This window comes from Pleurodeles waltl, chromosome 4_1 (genome assembly GCF_031143425.1).
Source record: "Pleurodeles waltl isolate 20211129_DDA chromosome 4_1, aPleWal1.hap1.20221129, whole genome shotgun sequence".
Taxonomy (NCBI): Eukaryota; Metazoa; Chordata; class Amphibia; order Caudata; family Salamandridae; genus Pleurodeles; species Pleurodeles waltl.
Window position 1 is genome coordinate 93,161,338 of NC_090442.1, and position 27,778 is coordinate 93,189,115.

At 47.2% G+C, this 27,778-nt stretch overlaps 1 protein-coding gene across 1 annotated transcript in view; it reads right to left on the bottom strand.

The window, feature by feature from the left end:
* Nucleotides 1–27,778, bottom strand: part of FAM111A (FAM111 trypsin like peptidase A) — a 95,485-nt gene that overhangs the window by 64,256 nt on the left and 3,451 nt on the right. The window contains exons 2-3 of the mRNA XM_069227835.1: nt 24,462–24,505; nt 631–721 (exon numbers count right to left, since the gene is read on the bottom strand). Of these exons, the coding sequence (XP_069083936.1) occupies nt 631–693 (63 nt within the window). The 5' untranslated portion in view covers nt 694–721; nt 24,462–24,505. The remainder of the gene's footprint in view (nt 1–630; nt 722–24,461; nt 24,506–27,778) is intronic.

A 27,778-nucleotide genomic window follows, 5' to 3' on the forward strand; every position in this document is an offset into this window, starting at 1 on the left:
TACCATTGATCAAACTTGGAAACAGACCCTTAGTGCGATGGTATACTATAACCTTTGACTAGGTTGAGGATTAGCTGGCCTCTAGTGCATTGTGGTCAGCTCCAACATGCACCTAAGCTATTGTCAACTATAGTCATAAAATGGTATGCTAGATTCTTGGTAGTATTTCAATTAAAAACCTTTAAACAAAAATCACATCTAGAGTTTCCCTGATTAGATTTTAATAATTTTTGGATCAATTCTGTTTATTGGAGAGTTTAATAATTTAAAGTCATTTAACTTATGACATTTTTCTTGATTTTTAGAAATTGGTTGTGAGATTTTTTAATTATCTTGGTTCTGCTAAACACTTTTTCCATAAAAGCTACCGGGGTTGAGCCTTGAGGTTTAATTATTGAAACTCCGTGTTTGACCTGACAATTTTACGGACTTATTGCTTGCACGGAAATGGGAGGGGAATGGGGGGCTCAATTCTTTTGTAATTCACTTTCTCAAGCCATGTAACTGATAGGCTAGTGAACTTGTGACACAAGACTGACCCTGGGATGTTGAAAATTCCTAAAAGCACATGAGGAGAGAGTTCAAATTACCAGTGGGGATTCTGTATTGAGACACATACAGTGCACTTACTGTAGTATGGCTCGCATAGTAGTCTGTGATACGTCGGTTTTTGCATGGTTTCTTTCCTTTCATGTTTGTTCAAGACTGTGTCTTTGTCTGGCTGCAACAGGGAGAGAAAGGAAGATTTAAATGCATTGTCTATTCTCATAAAGTGATGTAAGAAGCACTATTGTGAAAAATCCGGCAAAGCCCCCCTTCATGCAGTTTGCAAGCTTTCTATTAATGGGTCAGCCATGGAAATTTACTATAAATTAGGTCTGGCCGGCTCACCCAGTAAGCTCATTTCTGTACATATTTTCAAACCCTACATGGCCTCCATCATTGATCTCAATTGTTCAGTACCTATTTATTTATAGTTTATCAAACTCCTGCTGCTATACCTGAGGAAAGCAGAAAGCACAAGTTCAGGAATGGCACACCAATGGAGATTATAATGTATAGGCAGTTAAGTTAAAGCTGGGAAAGGTGGGTTTTCATTTTTCTTTGATGACTGGGTCCTGAGTGACAGAATTCCAGAGGGAGTTCACGGCACCAGTGAAGGTCTTCTTTGAGGCCATTTAAGAGTGTAAGGTAGTAGTTTGTAGGAGTGAGCACTTATCATTTTTCATTTTTTTTCCTTTTTCTCCATTAGATCCTTTTGCTTATTCTCCGCAAGATGTACGCACTATTGTAATATAAGCTCTTTTCAGAAGACACACATTTAGGCCCTCATAAAGAACATGGCGGTCTGGACTGCCATGCCGGCGGTGGCAGTAATTGGCGCCAATGGCATGGCGGTCCAGACCGCCATATAATGAATGTGGCTGAACCGCCAAGTTTGAAACGCCGCCACCGCTAGGCTCCCCCCACCAGGCATCCTGGTGGTGGCGGCGTTTGTGATCCGACTGGGCCGGATAATGAGTCGGATTCCAACAGCCTTTCCCTGGGGGTTTACACTGCCAGGGAAAGGCTGGCAGGATGAGTGACTCGGGCCCTCCTGGAGGGCCCCTGCACTGCCCATGCACTTGGCATAGGCAGTGCAGGAGCCCCCCATGGACAGTCCGATTACGCATTTCACTGCCCGATTTATGGGCAGTGAAATGGGCGACGGGTGCTGCTGCACCCACCGCACTGTTACATTGCCGCCGGCTCCATTTGGAGCAGGCGTCAATGTTCAGGCCCTGCTTCCAGCTGGGCTGGCTGGTGGAAACACTGTTTCCACGTGCCTGCCCAGCTGCATGTATATTATGTGGCCGGCGGGGGGTTCTGCGCGCTGATGGTCTTCTGTTGACCATCAGCGCCGATCTCAGCGGGTTTCCTCGCCGAGATCGTAATGACCCCCTTAGTATGTCTGCTGTGGGTGGGAAGAGATTTTTTCTGCCAATGCCTATTAGAATCCCAATTTTTGAAGCGTGTAAGTTGTGGCCCTGCACAGTGTCTATAGTTGTAACTATAATGATGAATCCTTAAACAACGCAGGATTTGGATATTCTCTGATGTGAGTTAACAGTATGCTCTTTCTATTGAAATGTAATTGATTTTCTTTGCTTTCAACACGAGTGAGCATGAGCAAAAAACAAGATATGCATCAAAGTTTACATGGCGAATGGCACATTAGCCATACTCCGCACAACAACCACCCACCCCCATGAGAAAGCTATGCTTATAGATCTCCAACAGGGTGTATTTGACTGAGACAGTAGAACATGGACACAGGTTCATAGAGGCATCTCTCCCTAATATGGGAACATATCTTCCAGAACATATTTATTTTGGAACATGTCCATCACATGTACAATACTTCCCTTTCTTCCCACAGTTCCTTCAACAAAGACTATCTGCAATGCTGTACTTTTGTTTCAAGTTTTTCAGAGTGACATGCAACATCATAATTGTTTTGAACATCAACTCCCTTTTCTGCATACTTTTAAACATTGCACACATATCTGACCACAACTTTTGCCATTGGTACCAGAGGCATTGTTTATCCAACAAGAGGTGACATTTTCTCACGTATGTCCAATCCGAATCTGAAAGCATCTCTGACAGTGTAGAGTAAATGTTAGCGGTAAGGCCTTTCAAACCAGCATAGGAAGTAAATTATTTTCAGGTTGTAAGACCCAATCAAGGAATTAGAAATAGTTCAAGTGCCAGTTCTCACTGACCCCATATTTCTTTTTGCACTGGTAGAAAGATTTAGTTTCCTTCCCCGGAAATTGGTCCAGAGCATCCTACATCTTTCCTTCTTCCACTCTGAAATTTTGGTTGAAGGGATGTGGATGGAGAAAGGAAGCTGGTCAGTGTCATGTTCCTCGTAGCCGAGTCCCATACCTCAAATGTAGGTCTTAAAATCTGTGAGGAATAGCATACTAGTGGTCTGGCGAAGTTGGGCAGGCATGGTTTAGCCTATGGAGCTCTGCCCATCACTGCATGTCCCTGTGGACAAAGTGTTTTTCAGTTGAGTGAAGTGACTACTCAAAGAATATTCTGACTTGTGTCTGAATTGTGCCACTTGGAAGTATTTTCTAATTTCTGGGAGACCTAGACCCCCCAGATCGTGTTTACTTTTTGAAGAGGGCCACTAATATTCCAGATATCCTATCCATCCATATAAATGTATAGACAGTCACTAGTATTATTGAGCAGTTTTATCAGGAGTGCTTATAATATGTATGCTAATCTGGGCAGTACACTCTGCCTTGTCACGATAGACAGAGGGTGAGTGTTAGGCCTGACATCCTTAGGGTGGTCTTCCACCAACTTTTTTCCTGCCTCCTTGTAAAGCCGAGATCCAGCAATTTCAGAAATATTTATTATAAGTTGAAACACTTTACACAGCTTACAAAACATATCCAATCCTTGTATGCGTCCTTCAACCACTGCTCCATCGCATTCCACTAACTGAACATGGAACACGAGGAACGTGCATGGAACGACAATTGAAATACAAAGATAAACACATATATTACTGATAGCAACTTATAAATGATAACTTATATGCTAATCGCTAGACTAACACCATATAATAACTAAGATAACATAACAGTCAAACACACTCATTCAATTTTTCTGACCTCGTTTTTGCATGGTTTTTGGACTCTTCATGTTACCACTGCTGACCAGTGGTAATGTGCCTGTGATCACACCCTTAAACATGGTAACATTGGCTCATACCCAATTGGCATATTTGATTTACTTATAAGTCCCTAGTAAAGTACACTACATGTGCCCAGGGCCTGTAAATTAAATGCTACTAATGGGCCTGCAGCACTCGTGCCTCCCTCATAAGTAGCCCCTTAACCATGTTTCAGGCCTGCCATTGCAAGGCATATGTGTGCAGTTTCACTGCCACTTCGACTTGGCATTTAAAACATCTAAAAGTACTCTCCAAGCCTTAAACCCCACTTATCTACATATACGTCACCCCCTAAGGCAGGCCCTAGGTAACCCATAGGGCAGGGTGCTATGTAGGTAAAAGGCAGGACATGTACATATGTGTTTTATTTGTCCTGGTAGTGAGAATCTCATAAATTCGTTTTCCACAACTGTAAGGCCTGTTCATTTCATAGACTAGCATTAGGACTGCCCTCACATACTTTTTAAGTGGTAGATTCTGTTCTGAAAGGGGTAACCAGGTAATATTTGGTATGACCAGAATGGTAATAGAAAATCCTGCTCATTGGCGAGGTTGGATTTTATATTACTATTTTAGAAATGACACTTTTAGAAACCACAAAGACAGGACACTCAGTCACACCTGCACTCATCTTCATACTGAATGAGTTTCCTGGGCTGGAAGGGTTGAGGGTCAGACACTTACATTGCAAAGGCCAGTGGCCTGCCCTCACACAAAGGACGGATAACCCACACCACAGGGACCCTGGCAGACAAGACTGGACTGAAAGGGGAACTTGTGTACTTCAAAACCACTCTTTGAAGTCTCCCCCACTTCAAAGGCACAAATACTTTACACATTGCCTTCTAAGTTAAGCCTGACTGATCAGTGCCAAGCTAATGGAGGGTGGGCACAGGATACTTTAGATTGAGTTGTGACTTACCCTGACTAGGATTGTGATCCTCACTTTGGACAAGGGTACATACCACTGCCAACTAGAGACATCATTTCTAACACCTTGCCACTAGGAAACATAGAGCCTCCTAATCTAATTTAGGTATAAGAATTGACAAATCTGCAATATAAGTACTAGAGTACTGGTCTTTGAAAATGTCATCCATCTTGTTTCAATTGTGTGCTTGGCGCCATCTCAATGCCCTTAACCTTACCCATCATGTTTCAAACGTTTCGCAGACAGTGTGTGCAAAGAAATAGCCTACTTCTCCATTACTTTGTCACCTCATTTTGGGAAAATGAGTGGGCAGAATCTAGATTGAAAGATTGCAATGAATGAAACGTAAACATACATTTTCTGTGACATGACATCCTGAAGACTGGGGGAGTGAGGCCTGTGAGAACAGACATCTTTGTGGAGGAGCCAAGATGGTGCAGATGCAGTCGCAGAGAGTAAGAACAGGGACATGTGAGTAAGAGAGCAGTGAGCAGCAACAACTAGCTGCAGGCGCTTCATGCTGCGTGGCCACCGGCAGAGTCGGTAGCAGATTGAATGAAGCCCCAGGGGAGGGAGTCCTGCGGAGACGGAAGTACAAGTGTGCCTCAATTTGATCGGTGGAGGTAGGAGGTGGGCAGAAGGGCCTGGATAGCGCTGCCTGTACACTTTATTTGCCTGGGGCCCTCCCTACCCCCCAACCCTGATAAAATCAGAGTGTCTGTGCCATCGGGACACAGTCACTGACCCACTGATTTACTCAGTGCAAAAGGCCATTTATTTAGGACAGGATTGCATGTTATACATAAACATTCTATATACTGAACTTTAAACTCTTAACTTTAAAACCCCCACCCTTTGAACTTCTCCCTCTTTTTAACTCATTCCTTCACTTTGCCTCTGTTCACACATCTCCACTTCAATTCACCCACACATCCCCCCTTTTCCTTTCATCCACTGCCTGCTTCGGGCATCCCCCACGCCATTGTCCTTCACCTGCTTATTTCTCCCCCCTGGAAGGGGGCCAGGCCCACATCTGACTCTCCACCCTCCCCCATCTACTGCCACATCTACCCTAATCAGCAACCTGCCCTAACTGGCATCCCCCAACATCCACACTCCAAAACCAAATCCCCATGTGTCTACTTCTTCCATATGTAGGGCGGGTGGGTGGTCAAAACCTCCCAACGCACAATGGGCTGGTGTGGAAGAGGCCAGTCCCTCCCTTCCCCGCCCTATATATCCCCACCCTTTATCCCACCCCCACGTATCCCTCCGCCAATCCCATCCTGGTTGAGCCATTTCCTTCTCCTGAACGATCCCGAGGAGAGAATAGACTGCATCTGCTCTCCGCGGGACCCTCCATAAGACAACACCTTGGCCTCCAAGAATTGTGGGCCCCTGTAGGCCCCCCTGCAGGTGCTGGTGGAAAACTAGACCCACATTGGCCCCTGGCAGCAGCAAAAAAAGAAATACAAACTGTATGTAACTGTCTTCCCATGTGCTGCCACGCCATTGATCCTTCCCTCAGCCCTAGAGTATCTGCTCACAATTGCAAGGACAGAATGCAGCGGGCACAGCAGACCAAAATGGACTAGCTTGCTGCCGTGGGGGTGGGCCCCAACAGGGGCTGGGGGTCAACTGGCAACGCAGGCGCTGCAGAGCCTAATGGCAGACCAAATCATGGAGGCTATTGAAAATTCAAGCTCAGCACTACAGACAAAATAGACTCTGTCTCACAGAATGTTAACTTGCTAAATGTGGACCTGCATAAAGAACCTTGACCACTGAGAGGGACAAAACGGCCTTGTAGGAGGAAGTCGAGACTTTAAAGGCAACGGTTGTCTCTCTTACAGAGCTAATCTGAAAGTTTGAGGAGAGAGTCGGAGATGCTGAGGGGCATTCGCCCCTCTGTAAGCTTCGCTTTGTGGGGGTTCCCTCAGGGGGTAAGGAAACAACCCCAAAATTATTTCTGGAATGCTAGCTTAAACAGACCATAGACCCAAAATACACTACCTGAAGTGTTTGTGGTAGAGAGGGCTCACAGGTCTCTGACCACCAGGGCCCCTCCAGGCATGCTACCACGAACAATGATAGTGAAACTTCTGAACTAAAGAGACAGGGACATGACCCTACGAGTGGTGTGCGATTCAGGAGACCCGAAATAGGATAACTTTGTCATAAGTATAGTCCAAGACTACACACAGAAGGTCCGGTCATTCACCATTTTGAAACAGAAACTGAGGGCAATGGAACTGCGCTACATGCTCCTAGGGGCAAAGCCTACTTAAAAAATAAAAAAAAATACAACAAATGACTGAACCTGCTGAGGGCAGGGGTTGGCATTGTGATCCGCTAATATGGAGGGGTCTGAAGGAAGTCTTGGAAAGCCCCCACCCACAGCAGCTGGGATTGGAGCTATGATTCGTGTCATTTTTGTATAAATAGAAAGTTTGTTCATTTCTGCCGGTGCACATACGTTGTACCCAGTAGGGACCGGGGTGGCACCTTTCTCTGGCTCTGATGAGGGAGCCCCCATGCATTATAAAGTTATATAGTTTGAAACGTGATACACACCATTGCACACTACAATGTATGGTGGTGGTGGGGGGAAGGGGTTTGACGCATACAGTCTCCATGGATGGAGAGATAGCTAGTACTAGGAAATGTTGTTTACCCGGGGGAGGATGGTTGGGGGGGGAGAACAGTTTTTATGGGTCAGTGATATCACAGTTTTATATAGGGCATGGGGCTCTACATAGGGGAAGTCCTGGTAAGGGGGCCCAGGGACATGGGGGAAGCAGGAGCAGATCTGGAGAACACCCAACAGGATAGGATGATGTTAATATGGTAACATTGAATGAACAGGATCTGAACACATTTGTGAAGTGACAAAGGGTGCAGTCATTCCTGAGAAGGCAGGAAGTCCACATAGCATTCTTTCAAGAGACTCAACTCTTGGATGGAAAAAGGTGGAGGGGTCAATTGTACGCCACAACCTTCTCCAGCTATGTGAAGGGAGTCTCAATCCAGATTGAACCCGGTACACCATTACAGATGCGCTACTTCTAGGCTGACATTGAGGGCGCATATGTTCTGCTCTATGGCACCCTTGATGGTTGTGATGTATGTCCCCTAAATGTGTATGCACCAAACAGATTACAAAGAGTTTTTTTGCAGTAAGGGAGGTATCAACCCTGTATATAGATGTACCGCTTATATGGGTGGAAGACTTTAATTGTACATTGGACGGCTTAGCAGACAGACCCCCTCCAAACTAAAAACGAAACCCAACATGACGTCTTAGCTCAGGGAATCATGACAAATCTTAACTGCGTGGATGTCTGAAGGGTGGCCCACCCCTACACTGGTGTTCTTATGTTACACTCAGGCGCATGGGCAATATAGCAGACTCGATCTGTTCTTACTCACTGAGACAATCACGCACACGGCTGGAGGGGTTGCAGTAACTTGTAAGATTTCTTTTTCAACCATGCCCCCCTCTTCCTGAAGTTTAGTATGGCGAGATCTCGATCTCAGGTTCCTTTGTAGATGCGTAATCCTGAAACCCTTCAGGATGAAACCTATAAATCAGAGATTGAAGTAGGAATGATGTATATTTTCAAAACAATTCGACAAACACAAAGGGACTGAAATGGGAGGCCGTCGAGGTTGTCATGCAGGAAGAATGCCTCAGTAGAACTTGTGGTATGTGCCGACAGCTGGAAACTGAGCTACAGGATTGTTAACTTAGTGCTTTATGGGATAGAGTAGAACACTTCACAAAGTGTGAATACCAACAAAAAACTCCATGCAAAGGGAGAGAAGATAGGGTGATACTTGGCCTGTCTCCTCAAACAGAAATGACCCCACCACCTGTCATACTAGCCCAGACCCGCCCCCTTTGGTGAGAGGGTAGCCACCCAGACATGAATCAATGAGCTGCTCAGGGAACACATATAGGAACTTTATTGGGAAACAGCACCATGACTGCTGTCCCGAGTGACTGACTTTCTAGACTTAGTGACCCTCCCCAACCTGGAATCAGATATTTGAAATGATGGGCTAGTAGATGCAGTAAAGGAGTTTGCAAGATGTAAATCGGCAGGCCCTGATGGATTGCGGAAGTAGTTTTACCAAACATACTCCTTAAATTGCTGATCACCCTACGGGAGGCCTGGAAGTTGTGAGAGCTGCTAGCCTCCATGCGAGCACTCTTCATATTTCCAATGCTATTATTATTTTTAGTCATCTTGCTCCACACTGCAAGATGTCACTATCCATAAGTGTATGCCATGAATCACTGAGGAGAAACAACTCCCTTTGTTTGTTTTTGATATGGTTTATCTTTGTGTGTTGCATGCTCTGTATATTTTACAGGAATTATCTAGAAATTATACATTCACAATGAGTATCGCATTCTTTAGTCATTATTCTTGTGCAGGGTAGCAGTCTTTGGCGCCACAGTTAGGTTGTCACTAAACCTTGTGGGTGGGAAGATTCACCAGAACCGGTTTGGAGTGCACAAAGAGGAGGGGACCGCTCATTTCTCTGGCACACCTGCGAGTTGGCACACAAGCTCAGCACAAGAGAGAAAGGGTTTCTCCATCTTGAATTTTGAGAGTAAGGGACACTGTGGGATTGTTTGTATTAGAGCAAGCAGGAAATGTTGAAAAAGTGAGCAGGGCTGCCTCCACAAACATTTACCCCATTGGATAAGAAGGAGGTAGCAGTCATCACCACCCACTAGATAGTGCCAACCCTAGAGGTGGCACCCCAAGGCACCCTCCTCAGAATACTTTCTGCAGAAGATTAGAAGAGGACTGGGCCTGCTGTCTTTGACCTGAGAGGGGCCATGATGGACTGGACCTGCATCTTTTTGTTGTGTGTGTAGTTTTATTGTGTTTGATTAATTAAAATCGTACATGAAAGATACATTAAAAAACTATTCAATTCAAATAGTAAACAAACAATAAAATAAATTATCTAGTTAAAAATCTCTAAATCTCAGGATAATAATGTTCATTTTCAACAGCGTCAAATCTCAGATGTGGAAATAAGATTATTTTACTGTACCAAACAACAATGTAATGCAGTATATGCAAGGGATATAAAATTATTTCTGAGCAGGTTTCACAGAGACTTCTCTAAAAAATCTAGCAACGTGGCATAGGTCAGCAGTTTGCATCCATTTTTATCTAGGACAAACACAGAGACTCCAAAGGTCAGTTTGCTGACCTTTTTGTGTGGCTACATGGACACAAAAACCTGCAAGAGGCCTTTTCCCTGAAGTGCCCAACTTGCCAGTGGCAAACTGAGCTGGACCCATCTTTGCTGCTGTTCTTCCTGAAAACCTGAGAGTCTCTAAGTGCCTTCCTGGGGGTGGGGAGGCTTAGAAGTGGATTTCTGCAGTTCTTTGAGCAGCAGACATTTACAAATTTTTACAAACTTTTCCTCTTAAGCTTCAGAGAGACCCACTGTTAAAATTATCCAACCGGTGTAACATTGGATTTTCATTTTTGTCCCACGTGGAAATTGCTGCATCTCTGAAAAAAACAATATAGTACCATTCTGCATTGTGACTTACAAAATTTTCAGCAAGAAATATCCAAAGCACCAGTGGGATCAACCTGCTTCAGGTATCCAGCCTTCCGTTTCACATCAGTTGTTACAGTTTAAGTGGCATCATTCACAGGAAGGGTTTTTCTTCTTAATAATTGACAAAGTCCCAGTCTGGGACTTAGAAGAAATGACAACATTTTTTTCATCAAGAAAGTGACAAAGTCCCTTTCTTAAGTGAGATTTTTTTCAAACTTTGACTTCCAGACTTTCACAGGGACCGTCCTGCACAATACCCCGGAACTTAATTATCTTAAAATAGGCCTGCCCTAACTACAGGCAGATGTAGTTCACGCTTAGGCCTGCCCCTTCTATTACACCTCTAGCTAGCCAGGAACCAATCACAGTGGGAGGGGAGCTGACCCCAGAACTGGTTTTCAGTGATCACAGGGGAAGATTTGTTTGTTTCCCTGGTCACAAGTCAAGGGTGGACACATGACCTCTGCACAAGGAAAGAAAGGTTCTGCTTTGTTGGAAGTTTGCAGTAAGGCACTCAAACTACTGTAAAATGGATAGGTTTACCCGTTGGAACTGTTTCCCTATTGGCCAAGAAAGGGACAGGATTCACCTTAACCCACAGGAGTGCACCAGGCATAAATGTGGCACCCTTGGCCACCTTCTTCAGAACACTGCTGGACCTATGGAAAACAGAAGGACTGGACCTGCTGTTGAGACCTCTGAGGACAGCCCTGGGAGCTGGAGCAGCTCCCACTTGTACTCAGGACAATGAAGTAGACTCCATAGTCAATTGGCAGATCTCCAGTTAAGTTATAGGGACACAAAAGCTGCATGGAAACCCACTTTCCTAAAAGAGCCCAGCTGACCAGGTCCAACTGGACCTGCCCCTAGTGACTTCTGTGAACTGAGTCCTGACCCCCAAGTGCTGTTACTGTGGTCCTATAACCCTTCTCCTGCCTAACCCTAAAATCTGGGACTTAAAAACTGTTTCAAAGATTTTTGCCTGAGAACTGACAGAAGAGTGGGACAACCTGCCAAGTCAATCTGACAAAAGTGCGTTGCCACTGGGACAAAGATTCAGGTTGATCCTGCTCAAAGCTTTTCTGTAGCAGCAAATTGATTTCAGCAGGACGTAGCAGATAAAGTATCAGCCCTCATGGAGCCCTGTTCCGCTACAGCTTTTAGCTTTGCCACCTTCAGGAATCCAATCTCCAAAAAAGTGACTAAGTCAGAAGGTATACATTTTCAGGGGGCGAGGGCACCAAAAGTATCAAGCAGGCGAGGGATTTTCCAAGTGAACCAAAAGTATCCAGCCGGCGAGGGATGTTCTTTAGGGGAAAATTTGGAATTTCAACCATGCAGAGTTTTCCCGTCAAATGCCAATGGCTTCACCAGACTTTGTCAGACAGCTATCCATCTTCATGGAACCCATCTTGGCACCACATTGCTGCCTTGCCCCACTGTGGATTTTGTATTTCTATTTCGCAGACTAATTTAAAAGGTAAAATGTCTGACTGGAATGACCCTGGTCTCTGTAGCCCGACAGCCAGTGCCTAATTTCCACCAGTGTTTGTTGATGAGGCCCACTGGCACACATATTTGGTGACCAGCATTTATTTTTTTCTCAAGAGGCATTTCCTGACAGCTAGAGAGGGAAAAACACAAAAAATGGCAAAGAAGAGAAAGATGGAAAAACTACCACCAAGGGTGATGTAAAGGGGATTGTAGAAGCCTAAGGTGCATTCATGACTACATAGCCTTGGTATTCAGCATACTGGCATTTAATAGCCCGGGTTGCAATCTCAAGTCAGAAATTTTAAAAATCCCTAAATGCACTTAAAGCAAAATTTGATTTTTAATTGGTATCAGGTCTTTTATGATTTTTCCAAATTAACTTTAATTTCCAATTTTTGCACCTTCTAAGAGTCTGGATCTTGGAGTAGGATTTGGCTACCATGGCAACTCTCACAGCGGTGGAAATGAAGGCCCTATTAAAATTGAAGCTGGGCCACAGTGCCAATAACATAGGTTTTGAGAAGGCCCTCGGGTACTGTGGAGAAGCCTGCCAATAACAGATCACCTCTGAGGATGAGGCAACTCCAGAAGGTGAAGGAAAAGGGGATAAACTGTACCAACTTGATTTTTTTGATGCACCCTCCTGGGCTGCAAATGAAGTGGGCTCTGCCAGCACAAGCCCCTTTGAACTGGCCATATAAAAGCTGGAGCTGAGGGACAGTAATCAGCAAGGTACTTGCAGGTCAGATTGGCAGCTATAGTTCTGGAGAAGAAGAAGCTGGCAACAGAAGAAATTAAATTGGCCTTGGAGGAAAAGAAGGGCAGACTGGGGTTGATGCCCAATGTAGATAGAGGTAGCAATGTTGAAGGACCTACTGGGGGGCCATAAATCCCTCACTTGCCCAAGGATATAGTGCTATCTTTGTGGTAGGGAATGTCGTTGTTAAATGGTCTTATTCCTATGAAAGAGCATTGAAAATGTGCAGGGGGAGCCTTACTGTGGGAACTCGTTCCAACACTCTGGAGAGATATATTTATGACTCTAGAAGAGGGGCTAGCGGACTCCCACACTTACATGAAGGACGCCACTGTGCAGAAGTTTGGTCTCACACCTGAAGAGTACCGGAAGACGTTCCCGGACAGACACACAGATGCACAACAATCAGAGTGATTTTGTAGATGTCTCACTAAAAGCACTGGAGGGCTCGATAAAAGGCACTAGTCACTACTCCTAAATGACAATACAATCTGATCATGAAGAAGCACGTCTTGATTAATTATAATTCAGACTTACAACAGCATTTAGTAGATTCCAGGTTGTCTGAGCACAGGCAGCTTATGTAGGAGTGTGCAATATGGTGTCAAAAATGCCCTAGCGGGGTAATCTCAAGGAAAGGGGTTCAACCCACCTTAGAGAAGGAGGGGAACAACAAGGGTAACAAGCATTTGCAATGCAAAGAGTCTCTCATTTGCCCGAGTTAGAGCTATTAGCGATGTAAACTCCTAAGCTGACTTTTCTTGCCACACAAATAGAAAGAAACAAACAAGCGCGATCGTGCTCCGTAAAACGCAGCGCGATCGCGCTCCGTGGAAAATAAAAAGATTAAGTATTGCAGATATCAGGCTGAAAACTTTAAGCCTCGTAAGATTTCAGTAGTTGGCCGGTGCGCTCAAGGAGGGCTAAACACCGGAAAAGACATGACGTATGCATGCCTTTCACTAATGAAAGCAAGCGAATTTTAAAAGGCAAGCCCACGAACCAATGAAAGTGAAAGGCGTGCCATGGGTGTGGTTACAAGCCCAAGAGAGATTACAACAGGGACAAAGCACTTGTGCACTCAACCCTAAAAAGGAGAGGTTCTCCCAAGGGCCCCAGATATCTACTCAAGAGGGTGCATCCCATGGCTTTTCCAAACTTTAGTTGGGGGCATACATGGGGAAGAAACCTTCTGACTCAAAGAAACTGGGGAATGCCTGTACTATCATAAGGAAGGACAGAAGAATGGAGACTCAGGGCCAGATTACGAGTTTGGTGGTCAAAAACCCCGACCGCCAGACCTGTGGTGAGGAGACCACCCACCTGCCCTATTAGAACTTTCCCACTGGGTTGAGTGGCAGGATCCAAGGTTCCCGCCACTCAGCCCAGTGGGAAAGGTGCTGCAGCATTTTTCCCCGCTCATAACTGAGCCGGCGACAATGCTGCCGTACGGAGGGTGCACCAGTAGCCTTGAAATGCACACTCTCTGCACAGCAAGGGTGCTGGACGGGGGGACCCCTGGGTAAGGCCACAGGCATGGGCATTGGCAGTGCAGGCCCCCCCCTGTGGCCCCCTGCACTTGTTCTCCGCCAGCCTTTACATGGCGGTTAAGCTGCCATGAAAAGGCTGTCAGAGAACATGGTTGTAATCAGCCAGGTGGTGCGGACTTCAGCGCTGCCCTGGCTGATCACAACCAAGACTGCCCTCAGGCCGTCAGGATCAGAGATCCTGGCAGAGATGGCGGTCGGTTGGCGGGTCTGCCCACCAACCTCATTATATGGCGGTCCGAACGCCACTGCCACGGCGGTCCAACCACCACTGCGAGTCTGGCGGTCTTGTAATTAGGCCCTCAGCGTGTTCCAAGAAGCCCTCCTTATCCTGGATACTCTATATAAGGTTTGTAAGGCTGACAATGAAGTGAACTTTCATTCCATGGCACTGGTCACCTTTGAGTGGAAGGGGTTACTAGCCTTCAGAAGGTAGATGTGAGCCCTGACAATGTCTGTTGGAAAACTACCTAGAAACCTCTGCTTTAGCTGAGGTGGAAAGGGGGACTCATGCAGAAATGTTAGGTCTGCCTGAGTGGGTGTGTGATCACAAAAGCCCAGGCAGCCTTTTAGGAAATCCAAGAGACAATGGAGACTGGAATAGTGTCCCGGATTCTCACAACCAAGAGGAAGGGCAAGAGGCATGGGAAACCAGCCTCAAAACATCCCATGGCCGAGAAAGAATCTGACCCCCAGGGGGAGTCCCTGGAGCCTAAACGGGAAGACGAGCCTACCCTAAGATACCTGCCATAACTCAGAGTTATATGAGGCAAGATGACCCTCCAGGGAGGAATTCTGTCAAGCACAGTGATCATGCCTAACCCTTGATTACCTTTGGCACTGGGCTAAAATTCAGGAGCAGGAGGATACCAATGGAACCCATAGGATCTTCTGGGAGTAAGTTGTCCAATACAGTGAAGCTAGGGACCCAACATCTGGGTCAATCAGGAGACTGGCAGTCCTCCTATAGTACAAGGACATTCTCTTAATCTTACCCATTGACATCATGTTTGACTTGCCAGCCTTTTTCTGATCTTCCCCCAAACATTTTGCCTTCCTTCTCCATTTTTACTGCCCTTCTTTTCTTGACTTAGGACTGAAAGCCAGTGATAGAGTGCTTGTGATCTCTCTAAGTGCCATATTTAACTTTCTTATAAGTCCCTAGTGCACAGGGCTTGTAAATTAAATGCTATTAGTGAGCCTGCAGCACTAAATGTACCACCTACTACAGTAGCCTTTCAAACATGTCTGAGGCCTGCCATTTCAGCATGTGTGTGTGTAGTTTTAAACTGACATTTTGACCTAGCAAAAAAAAACTTTTGTCATGCCCAAAACCTTCCTTTTAAATACATTTAAGCCACCCCTAGCATATGTCATGGACAGCACAATGGTAGAGTGTAATGATTTTTTTTTTTTTAAACAGGGTATGGGCTTTTCAGTTTTACGTGTCCTGGTAGTGGAAAACTCTTAAATTAGTTTTTCACTACTGCAAGGCCTATCTCTCCCATAGGATAGCATTGGAATTGCCTTACTACATTTTATTAGTGTAATTTTCAAATGGGAAGAGATAACTAGTTCGTGTTTGTGTCTGCCATGTAAAGGCTGGTGCAGCGCTGCCCTGGCGGATTAGGGCCATCAACAACCTCCAGAATCTGTGATCCTGGTGCAGCTGGTGGTTCCCTGGCATCCCAACCACCAGGGTTGTAATGTGGCAGTCGGACCGCCCCATTGGCAGTGGTCCGACCCCCACCGCGAGTGTGGCAGTCTGTAGACTGAGGCCCTAAGTATTAAATTAGTTTTCTTTTGTGCGCAAATGTCCTTCAATGAACTGTGTGTAAAATAAGTCACTGGTTTATATATTTATTTATTTTTATTTTTTCATTACTAATAATTGGTAAGACAAATTTCTTGTTTAAAAATGCTCAAAACATTGTATTAAGGATAAAGCAATTGGAACACTTTAGGCAGTGCAGCTGAAATTAAGAGACAAAGAACTATGAATTGATGCAGCTAGACAAACAATTATGCAGGAGGGAAATAAAAACTTTTGTAAACTAAAATTTCAAATTATGCAGTACATTCTGAGGCATTTTGCTATCTTGACATTTTCACCAGTGCATGTAAAGTTGCAGAATCAGGTGATTTGCAACTCTGGATTTCTTCTTAACTTCGCCAAATGTAAAAAAAAAGAAAATAGTATGTTCAGCAGCCCTTTCATCAGACATATTGAAACCATTCATGCTGCTGCAAGGTTTGGTAGGGGCCCTGCTTGGAAGTGACAACCACATTTTGGACAATCCCACGGGAGAGGGAAAGTGTCAATCAAAGACGTTTTTAATTTTGATTTTTTTCATAGCAGCTGAGATCTGCCAGCGGTTGTATCACTTCGTCCAGGGCGGCTCTCAAGATAAAATGCTCTTTTTTTTGTACGTCAGGATGCTCACTACTTGTCCTCTTCATCCAACTGATTTGTGTGACTGGCTCAACAGTTTGGAGTAACTGCAGTACCATCTGGAGTGCTCACTCAGCTGGCTGGCAAAGCCAATTTATTGTGCTTGTCTAGTTTTCAAACAAAGTGATCTTCAGTTACTGGTGCTTTTATGTGCATATGTATGTGAATTATTGAGTGGTATAAGAGGTGGATGCAAAGATGTATGGGTGAGGGAATACAGAGTCCAATTGTTTGGATAAATAAAAAAGCATATGATGGATGAATGGGTTTATAATGAATGGGTATGACAGTGAGTGAGTACGTGATGGCCACCAAAAGCGTGGAGAGTGTTCATCCAGTAACATTTTGCACCAGAAGATTTTATTTTTCCTCCACAGGGAAAACCTTTCTCCACACTAAACAACTTTTCCCTAAACCCGCACCAAGCTTGGGGTTGTTCCATTCACCTTATCACACTGGCAAATTATTTACTCCTTATCAAGACCACCGAACTCTCATCTGTCGGATTTACTCCTGCTTAATTATACACAGTGTTAGTGTACAGTTACACAGGAGCAATTGCAATTATGTTTAAATTCAGCCATTTTTCAGTAAATACTTGTTCTTGGTCTAATGGGGCCTCGGGAGGGGGGGAGAGGAGGAGGAACGAGGAGTTCCCCCCCCCCGGGGTTTTTGGGACAGGTGGCACGACCCGGGACGTGGTTGGGCATCCGGGGTGCCAATTAAGGTGGGTGGGCTAGGGTACTTAAACAGACATTTTGTGGCCACAGGCACCATTTTGGAAAAGGTGACCTGGTGGCCAGGGTGTAGGTGGTAGGGCTCTGAGTTTGCTTTTCCTCGGCGGGAGTCGCCGCGGCGGTTGCCGCCTGCTCACCGCCTCGAGGCAGCCGAAGTCTCCAGGTGAGAGGTGGAGCCCGGGGGGCGACATTGAGGGCGGTGGAGGGTGTGTTCGGGGCGGGAAAGGGGAGGGCCGGGAGGCGGGAGGGCACACCGGGATCCCCGAGGGTTTCCCCCGAGACGGGGCCTAGTGGAGGCAGCGCAAGCTGGATATCAGCTCGGCCGGGCAAGGCAGGGCAGCGGAGGGCAACGCTGCCTCAGGGAAAGCGAGTGCAGAAAACCGGAGCGCTGCATGCGTGCGGTACCGGCAAAGTCGGGGGCAAAAAAGCGTCAGGTGGAAGGGTGGGGCCGGGGACCGCAGGGAAGAAAAGAGATTTTGGCCTTCTGGGGTCAGGCAAAAAGGGTGGGGTGCCCAATGTAGTGGTGGGAGTGGAGCGGTCGGCGCAAGAGGGGCCTGGGGAGGGGGCCCAAGAAGGGACACCGGGAGGGGACTCCAAATGGGACCCCAGGGTCCCCATTTAAAAAAAGTGGCCAACCATGCTCCAGTGGAGCAGTGAGGAGGAGGGGGAGGGCTGGCGGGGGTGAGTGGTCGGATGGGAAGGGCCCCTTGGCAGACAGGTCACTGGGGGCCCCTAAGAGAGCGTATGGGGCTTACAAATCATGGAGTAAGGTGCTGGTGGAGGAAGGTGGGTTAGAGGAGGCTATATCAGAGGAGGAAGAGGGTGTAGGGCTGACAGGGCAGTGGGGAGTTTGTTCTTCACCTGGCACACCAGACCTTGTTTGGCAGGGGCCTTTGGATTATGATGAAGATGACCCAGGCAAGCAGGACGCGGCTCGCTCACACTGGGAAGAAGCGAAGGCGGGCCCCAGGGCGGCCAGCCGGATGCCATCATCAGGACGGAGCGTGAGACGGCAGGGGGCTGCGGACGCTTCTTCTGGGCTGTATGGAGGTGTGGGTTTTGCGCCCCCCGACGCCGCGGCCTGGGAGGAGCAACGTCCGGGCCCGTCCAGGAGGAGGTCGAAGGACAGCGGGGAGTATTCAGGTTGTGCGAGGTGTTGTGGCTACGGTGTGCCTGCAGTTGAGCAGGAGGAAGGGGCGTCAGAGGGGAGCTTGGAAGAGGGCGAGTTGCGCAACAGTGGGAGTGAGTCTGAATGGTGGGAGATAAAAGGGCGGGGGGCTTCTAACCCTGTCCGTCAGTCGTTACAAGTGAAGCGTGCGGTTACGCGTCCAGGGGGAAGTCGCAAGGAGCGGATGGGAGGAGTGGCGCGGACGGTACAGGAGCAGCCCCCATTGTTATCTCCAGGTAAGGTGTCGTCCTTCTCAATGGTATCGGTGGCGTCGGAAGCGAGAGAGGAGTCGGTGCGCTTGGTGAAAGGGGTATACATGCAGGACACGAGTGTGTCCACGGAGAGCAATGGGAAATGGGTAAAGGAGGGCCAGTCTGCGATTGCGGAGAAAAAGGGATTGGGAGGTACAGAGGTCAGCGGGGCAGAAAAAGGGGCGAAGGAAGAAAAGGAAGGGGAGCCGGCGTCAAAGAAGGTGAAGTTGCCCTATATGGGCACGGCAAAACCTCTAGGGGCGCATTTAATGGCGGCGACGAAAGAAAAGATTTGGAAAGGGGAGTATGTGGATATATAAAAATTATTGCATCGGGAAGTCAGATCAAAAGAAGGCTCCAAAGAGGAAGAATGGGAGCTTCCTAAGCGTCCCAAAGTGCTGATAACGATTGAAAATTGGACGGCGGCCTTTTTGATATTCGCTAGCGTTTATTGCGAGCGATTCCCGGAGCGGTCTGTATCGTTGTTCAAATATACTGTATGGCCATCATAAGGAAGGCTCAGCTTAATTATGGCGGTTATGCGTGGCGTCAATACGATGAGGAATTCCGGGCACGCATGGCCGCGGATTCAGAGGTACAATGGGGCGAAATCGACGCGGATTTGTGGCAGCATACTATGGGGCCAGCAAAGTTTGGCAAAACGGTCTTTACGGCCAGCGGGTTGCCAATAATATATCGGCGTGGGGTCCGGGGGCTCCAGTCCTAGTAGATCTACCGGTGCGTGGCCCGGACAATCTGGGGCCTGCTGGGACTATAATAAAGGAATGTGTACCAGAGAGTATTGTAAGTTTTGGCATGAATGTTCTAAGTGCGCGGGACGCCATCCAGTCACGGCATGTAGTGGGCAGCAGAATGCGCGGGAAAGAGAAGTTGGTTCAAGAGAAATTGATGAAAGAGGTAAGGGAGGGTCGCATGGCGGGTCTTTTTTCGTTTTGGCCCTTGCAAAACCTCATAGTGTCGCTCATTGGCGTTGTCCCCAAAAAAGAGGAAGGGCAGTTCCGGTTAAGTCATCACTTGTCTTGGCCGGAGGGAGCGTCCGTCAATGATTTCATACCAGAAGAAGTCACAAAAGTGTCTTATGCGTCGGTGGATGTAGCGGTCCAGGTGGTGGATCAGCTGGGCCCTGGGACTTTGATGGCAAAGACTGACATTAAGTCAGCATTTCGGCTGCTTCCGGTGCACCCGGACGATTTTGAGTTGTTGGTTATCCAGTTTCAAGGGAACTGGTATGTGGACAAGGCATTGCCTATGGGGTGCTCCAGCTCGTGTGCGCTGTTTGAGGGATTTAGTACGGCTCTGCAGTGGATTTTCGTAAGAATCACGGGTCACCAATGGGTAACACACTATTTGGATGACTTTTTCTTTGCGGCGCCGGCGGGCAGCCCGCGTTGTGCGGTGGTGCTGAGCTGGTTTATGGACATCATGGGAGACCTGGGTGTGCCCCTGGCTCCTGAAAAGACAGTGGGGCCAGCTACGGCGCTGTCATTTTTGGGGATCGAGCTGGATATGATGGCAGGCATAGCCAGGTTGCCTGCCGGCAAACGAATGGACATGGTCAGCCGGATTTATGGTATGTTGAACAGGCGCAAGGTCACGGTACGGGACGTTCAAGTGCTGCTGGGGCATTTTAGTTTTGCGTGTAGAGTGGTGCGGGCAGGAAGGACTTTCTGCAGAAGACTTTCTTTAGTGCTGTCGGGACACGCGCTCCCACATCATCACGTCCGGTTAAAGTTGGGAGTGCGGGAGGATTTGCGCATGTGGGCAAAAGTCTTGGAATCATTCAATGGCATCCCTCCGAAGGTCTGGCGGGAGTGGGAATGGGACGCGCAGCTGTTTTCCGATGAGGCAGGGTCAGCAGGTTTCGGCTTGTACTGGGAAGGGCGTTGGTGCGCGGAAGAATGGCCAGGGGATTGGAAGCATGGGGGTCGCAGCATCGCGTTTTGGGAATTTTTTCCGCTGATAGTAGCGGTGTGCTTGTGAGGCGCGGAACTGAGCCACTCGTGGGTGCTTTTTCGGGTAGACAATTTGGTGGTGGTGCAGATGGTTAACCGGCAGTCGGCACGAGAGGCAAGATTATTACAGCTGCTACGCATTTTTGTCCTCCAATGCTTGCGGAATGACATACATTTTAGAGCGAAGCACGTGCCGAGGGTGAATAATGACATCGCGGATGCTTTGTCTCGTTCTCAGTGGGAGCGGTTCCATGGATTAACCACGGGCGTGGCACTGAGAAGAATTCACATGCCGGAGGCGTTGTGGAGAGTAGGCGAACCCGGATGCTTTGACTGGTTATGAACTCTTTGGCGCCGTCTACGCGGCGGGCTTATGCGAAAGCATGGGAAGAGTTTCTGGGATCCGGGGCTTGGCGGCGGTGAAGGCAGGAAGAAGTCGTGGAAGATGTGGTACAATTCGTTATGGATTTAATTGGTAAGAGGCAGTCTAGAGTCACGATTTCGGGTAAGTTGTCGGCACTGGGGTTTATGGGTAAGCTTCTTTGGGGTTACCCTCCATCGGCAGGGGAATTGGGAATGAGAATATTGCAGGGCTGGGAGAAATTGTTGGGGCAAAAAGGTCGGGCGCGCCACCCGATATTGTTGGCAATCCTAAAGTGTTTGCTACCGGCACTGGGAGATATTTGCTATGATGGGTATGAGACCCTTCTTTTCAGGACTTTGATGTCATGGATGTTTTTCAGCGCTTTCCGAGTATCGGAATTGTTGGGCTTGGCGGGGCGGTCGGGCATTTTATGGAGGGAGGTCCAAGAAGGGATGGAAGGGTTGGCGCTGTGGGTTCGGCAGTCTAAAATGGATCAAAAGGGTGTTGGGGTCACGGTTGTGTTTCGGCGTTATCCTTGAAGGGCCATTTGCCCCGTGTTTTTGGGCGGCCAATTGCGTTCGGGTTCGCCGTTTTCGACGGGACCGGTTTTCTGTCTTGCGGACGGTCGGGAGGTATCTGCGGCACAGCTTTTGCCGGTCCTTTGGAAAGGGTTGGTGGGTATTGGCTTGGATGCAGCGAGTTTTGGGACGCATTCCTCTAGGATCGGGGTGGCTACAGAAGCAGGAAACAAGGGTTGGGGTAAAGAGGAGATGATGGCTTTGGGGAGATGGAGATCTGATTGCTTTAGGCGGTACGTGCGGGGGGGATTGTTAAGGAGGTGAGAGGAAGATGAGAATGGGGGGGATCTTCATGTCTTTTCTTTTTCAGGTGTGGTCCTAGGGCCAGAAGCGGCCTACCTGGAACTATGGGTGATCGGGCACTCGTTTATAAAATGGGCTCAATGACAGGTGCGAAGGACTGCCGCAGGGGATAACCTGGGTCTCGATCCAGAGCGTTATCGGGTTACGTGGTTCGGGAAAGGGGGAATGAAGTGGGAAGAGCTTGTGCCTCGCCTCCAGAGCGCGTTGGGGAGGGTGCATTGTCCGGACTTACTTTGCATTCATTTGGGGGAGAACGATTTAGTAAGATCCACGGGGTTGAACTTGCTGAAGCTCATGAAGAGGGATTTACAGCTGGTGATTGAGCAGTGGAGGGGTTGCCACGTTATATTTACGGCGTTTATTCCACGTCGGGTATGGAGAGGGGCTAGAAAACCGGAGGCTATTGAGAGGGCCAGGCGTAAGATCAATAAGGAAATGAAAGGATTTTGCGCGGGGCGCGGGATATCCTTTTTGGAACATGCAGATATAAGGTTTCGAGGATGTGGAGTTCTTCAGGGATGACGGGGTGCACTTGTCTTTTGTAGGGATGGAATTATACCTACTGCAGTTGAGGGAGCAGCTTAGAGGGTTACTACGGGAGCCCTAGTGGGGGGGGGGGGGGGCAGAAAAAGTCAGGGGGCCTTTTTCTGGTGGGGGGGACAGCTGCAGGGCAGCTATTAAAAGCTTGGGGGGAGGACGGAGTTGGCAGGGAAAGTCAGGTATTAGGAAGGGGAGGAGCATTAATTAGACAAGGACAGGCAGGAGACTGCTCATTACCGGACATGTTCAAAGAAGCGGGTAGGTCGGGAGAAAGTAAAAGAGACAAGAGGAAGGAAAAGACAGGTCGCGAGTAAGAGGGGGAGGGGACAGGTGGGGACAGGTGATTCGATGTCTAGTGAGGTTTTAGTTTTGTAAGGCAAAGACAAGGGGGGTAGGTTTAAGGGCACCTGTTCCAATAAAGCGGCCTTTTACACACATAAAACGAGTCTCGGTTTGGTCACTCTGTCCCAATGGGGCCTCGGTGGGGGGGAGGAGGAGGAACGGGGAGTTCCCCCCCCCCGGGGGTTTTGGGACAGGTGTCACGACCCGGGACGTGGTTGGGCTTCCGGGGTGCCAATTAAGGTGGGTGGGCTAGGGTACTTAAACGGACATTTTGTGGCCACAGGCACCATTTTGGAAAAGGTGACCTAGTGGCCAGGGTGTAGGTGGTAGGGCTCAGAGTTTGCTTTCCCCTCCCACCCTCCTTCATGTTAAGCTTTTAGGGGGTTTTCTTGGAGCAGGTGTCCTCTTTGTTAGGTAGGTGTCGCTTGGACAGGTGCGTGCCGCGGCGGGGACATCTGCAGGGCAGCTATTAAACGCTCGGGGGAGGACGGAGTTGGCAGGGAAAGTCAGGTATTAGGACGGGGAGGAGCATTAATTAGAGAAGGACAGGCAGGAGACTGCTCATTACTGGACAGGTTCAAAAAAGCGGGTAGGTTGGGAGAAAGTAAAGGAGACAAGAGGAAGGAAAAGACAGGTCGAGAGTAAGGGGGGGAGGGATCGGGGTAGGGGAGGGGCAGGGACAGGTGATTCGATGTCTAGTGAGGTTTTAGTTTTGTAAGGCAAAGGCCAGGGGGGTAGGTTTAAGGGCACCTGTTCTAATAAAGCGGCCTTTTACACACATAAAACGAGTCTCGGTTTGGTCACTCTGTCCCAAAGGGCTTTATTAATTGCGATCTGAACTACATGGAAGTCTATGAATGAGACCCTGGTCCACATGGCTGTGAGTGTGGCGGAGTTTTACCCTGCGTGTCCCTGATAGGTTGATGGAAGTAACTGAAAGATGCTCAGGCATACTAATGGAGGGCAAATTTAGATAAGAAATTGTAATTTCTGTAACACATAATCAGTTGGCACAAATGGTATCTCGCTTAAATGATAATGCTCCTTTAAAGGGAAGTAATGACCGTTAGCGAGCATCTGCTTATTCTGAATGCTAGGAACGTAGGAAACGTACCATGGACCCTAAGGCAAGCAAAATAGAAGATAGCCATACATTGTGTGTGGTGGGCCCCCCACACCGTTTGGCCCTGGTGGCACTGCACCTGCGGCACTGATAGCTGCTGCCCTAATGTAAACATTCTTGGGATTTGACCTGTCACTGGAATGATTGCTACAAAGCTATGTCTGTGTATGAGTACGATTGCAGGTTTCGGTTTTTAGGCATGATACTTCATCAAAATGAAATGGATCGGTTGTTTTCCGTGCTTGTGCAATATTAGTTAATTATTAACGAAATTGATTGGAGACTGATTCTCTGTTTTAGGATGTGGTAACATTGCAACAACGAATCGGACTGCAAACATTTCGAACATCACTCTACACGTAAATTATTAAAGTACCGAAGAACCTGCGTTTTAAAAGCACATTAAACAGAAACAGCTACTGCCAGTGCTTAATTTGTGCCCGTAGATGCAAGTAGGGCATACAAGCACATTTTTGGGACCCGCACTTATTTTTCCTCAAAATATTTTGATCCAGAACAAGAGGGAGAAAAACACAAAAAGGGGAACTAGAAAACGACGAGTATACTTACCAGGGAGCTCGGAGCTGGACTCTTGGGTTCTAGCAGCTCGCGCCCTGGAAAAGAAACACAGACGAGTAAGATCCAACCAGTTTAAATATAGGTGAGGCGGCGCCGCCTACAGATAAAACTACTTAAGCACTTTCACGCGCCTCAAGCAGCACAACAAATCAAAGACTTCTCAGACTCCTTGCATTCACTGAGAACAGAGGCTAATTTAATTCCAAAAGCTACAGCGCGAGCTAAAGACATATTGTGGTGGAAACTGAAAGGCATTTCAATCAAGTTCACCTTGGACTTGGCCATTCTTGAGAATAATAAAGATGACGTTTCCAAGCTCTTGATATACTGAATATTGTTGTTGTTGAATCAGGTGTCTTCCAAAGGTGTAGATTTACATATGTATGTGGCAGAAGTTTATCGGAAGGGTGGGGAACCAAACAGATCATGACTAATGCTTGTGTTTTGCTGTTACAGTGAGACTGACCTGATACCCAGAAGGATAACTTGTTGAAAGGTGATCCATTTACCCCACATATCTTGGATGGAAGCCCTGGATAATATGGTGAGAAGCCCAGAATAGTAATTCCGCTCTGTCCCATTCCCACAGGGGAATGTCCCCGTCCCATTCCCCAGAGTGCTCTTTTGAAATTAGGGATGACTAAATTGAGACAAGTGGTGGATCTTAGAGGTCGAGAAGGAATGTACTAAATAAACATTTTCTTTAGGTAGTCCGGACCTGTGCCTGGTAGGGGCTTGAATGCATACACAATGCCTTAAAAACGATGCGTTTGTGTACCAGGAGCCAATGAAGTTGGACAAGAGCCTGAGAGGTGGATTTGTGGTTGGGGATCCCTCTCAGCATGCGAGCAGGACCTGCAATTTGTTCAAAATCCTCTTCTGCATGTTAATTGAGCAGTAGCGACTAGCCTCCTTAAGTCCGCAGGAAATCCTTAGGATCTTTAAAGTCAAAAAAAGATGAGGAGTTTACTGAATTAATCTGTTTGTTAAATGACAGACTGTTCTCAGACACAACCCCTAGGTTTTTAACTTTGGGGGCAGGGACAGGTAAATCTACAAACTCTGATGGACACCAATCCGGAAACCAAAAGGAGTTATTATGCCTAATAGGAGAACTTCCATTTTACCAGAATTCAGTTTTAGACACCTCTTGGGCATCCAGAGACTGAGATATTGCATACAGCTGTGGAAGTTAGCAGCTGCGACCTCCTGTTTTCCAGAAATGGAAACCACAATCTGGGTGTCATCTACGTAACTTACCAAAGAGAGCCCAAACTTTTTAATGAGGTTGGCTAAGGGCGTAACATATAGATTAAAAAGCTTGGGCTCAAGGGTGAGCCCTGAAGAACCCCACAGGGAAGGGAGAAAGAGCTTGAAGTGAAGCCTTCCATAGCAACAAAATGTTATTTCACATAGAAAGAATTTTAGCAGTAGATGTGCTGAGCCCCGGGTGCCCAACTGGTCGAGACGGCCAAGCAATACCTTGTGATTGGCCGTATCGAAAGCAGCTGAGAGATCCATCAAAATCAGTGCCACACGACTGGCACTATCCAGGATAACTCTTAATTCCTCTGAAGCTACTAACAGAGTAGATCCCATACTGTGGTGACTCTGGAAATCAAATTGAGAATGGTCCAGCAGGTTGTTTGCTTCGAGAAATAGTTATTTTCTACAATTATAGCCGGAAAAGGAATCCGAGAAATGAGACTGCAATTATTAGGATCCAGAAGGCTCAAATTAGGTGTTTTTAAAGGGGTAAAGTATAGGCAGTTTTCCAGATTTTCGGAAAGTAGTCTTGATGAAACATTTCATTACAAATATTGGTAAGATGGCAGGCTATAGTTGTTTGTACCAATTGTAAAATCTTGGGAGGGAAGGAGTCCAGAAGTGAGCCGGACCTAACAGGTAGTATTACATCGTGAATTTGTTCTGCGGTTAGGGTGGAGAACAACAAGAGCGTCATTGCAGTCGGAGAGGCAGAAGTCTCCTCCTGCCTTGGGGGAACCACAGTGCAAATATTATCTGCAATAATATTTGTGGGTAATGAAGAGCCTAAGTCCTGATTTGGGGTAAAGGTATTGTAAATGTGAACCACCTGACAGGGCTGTCAGCAAACTCATGTGCAGAGACACAGACATGAGAACTGGGTGCACCAGAAGAGAAGAGCTGGTACGTAGAAACCTGTCTCAGTACAAGTTAGTAATTTGTATTTATTTATAAAGCACATTCCGGCCATAGCATCGAAGCGCTGCCAAAGAGAGAGAAGCAGGCGAAAGCGGAAGAGTACAAAAATAGCCAGAGTATAAGGCAGATTATAGGGCAAAAAGCCAAGCTTTGAGCTGTTTCCAGAAAGGTAGGAAGGCTCCTAATTTCATGATATGTAGCTGAAGAGTATTCCACAGCTTGGAAAGCCGCAACCAAGAAAGCCTTGTCTCCCCATTTAGATTTCCTGCAGTGGGGGACCACGGACAGGTGAAGGCCGGCTGATCTTCAACGGTGGGTGGGCGTATACCACCTTAAAGTGGAACAAAGATGTTTGGAGCCTTGGGAATGTAAAGCCTTATAGGTAAGTCAGAGAGTTTTAAAGTAAATACACTTCCCTATGGGAAGTCAGTGCAGGTGCCTGAGGCTCTCGCTTGCAGGTGCCGTCCGCGAGAGATCAAGCACTAGGCGAGCTGCAGTGTTCTGAATGAGTTGCAGCTTATGAAGGGAGCCTTGGCTAACCTTCAACAGTAAGGCACTGCAGTAGTCAAGTTTGGAAATAACCAGAGCCAGTGCCACCGTGGTCCTCAGATCCTTGGGGAGGAAGGGTGACATTTTCTCAAAGGTTTTGATCAGCCTGAAAAGGTTTTTGATGGTTTGATTAACCTGTGAGTCAAAAGAGAAGGAGCTCTCAAACAAAATCCCTACATTTTTGGCACAGGTAATGGAGAAGGCAGGTCCCCGCAAGATTGAGGCTACCTGTGCATACTCCATAATGAGCTGTATGTGCCAAAAAATATTATCTCAGTTTTCTCCCCATTCATTTTTAACCAGTTACGGCTCATCCACTTTTTTACCTCATTCATGCATGTATGGACCCTATCAGCTTTTATTGTTCGGGATAATAATCTGAGTGTTGTCAGTGTATGGAGAAACCTGAAAACCAAAGGAGCGGACAAATTTAGCCAGTGGTGCCACATACAGGTTAAACAGGGTAGGGCCGAGTGAAGAAGATCCCTATGGGACACCACAAGGAAGTTGAAACGGGGAGGCACAGATCATGATGGTGGATCTCCCACTCAGAAACAGTGCGCAGAATGCCCAGT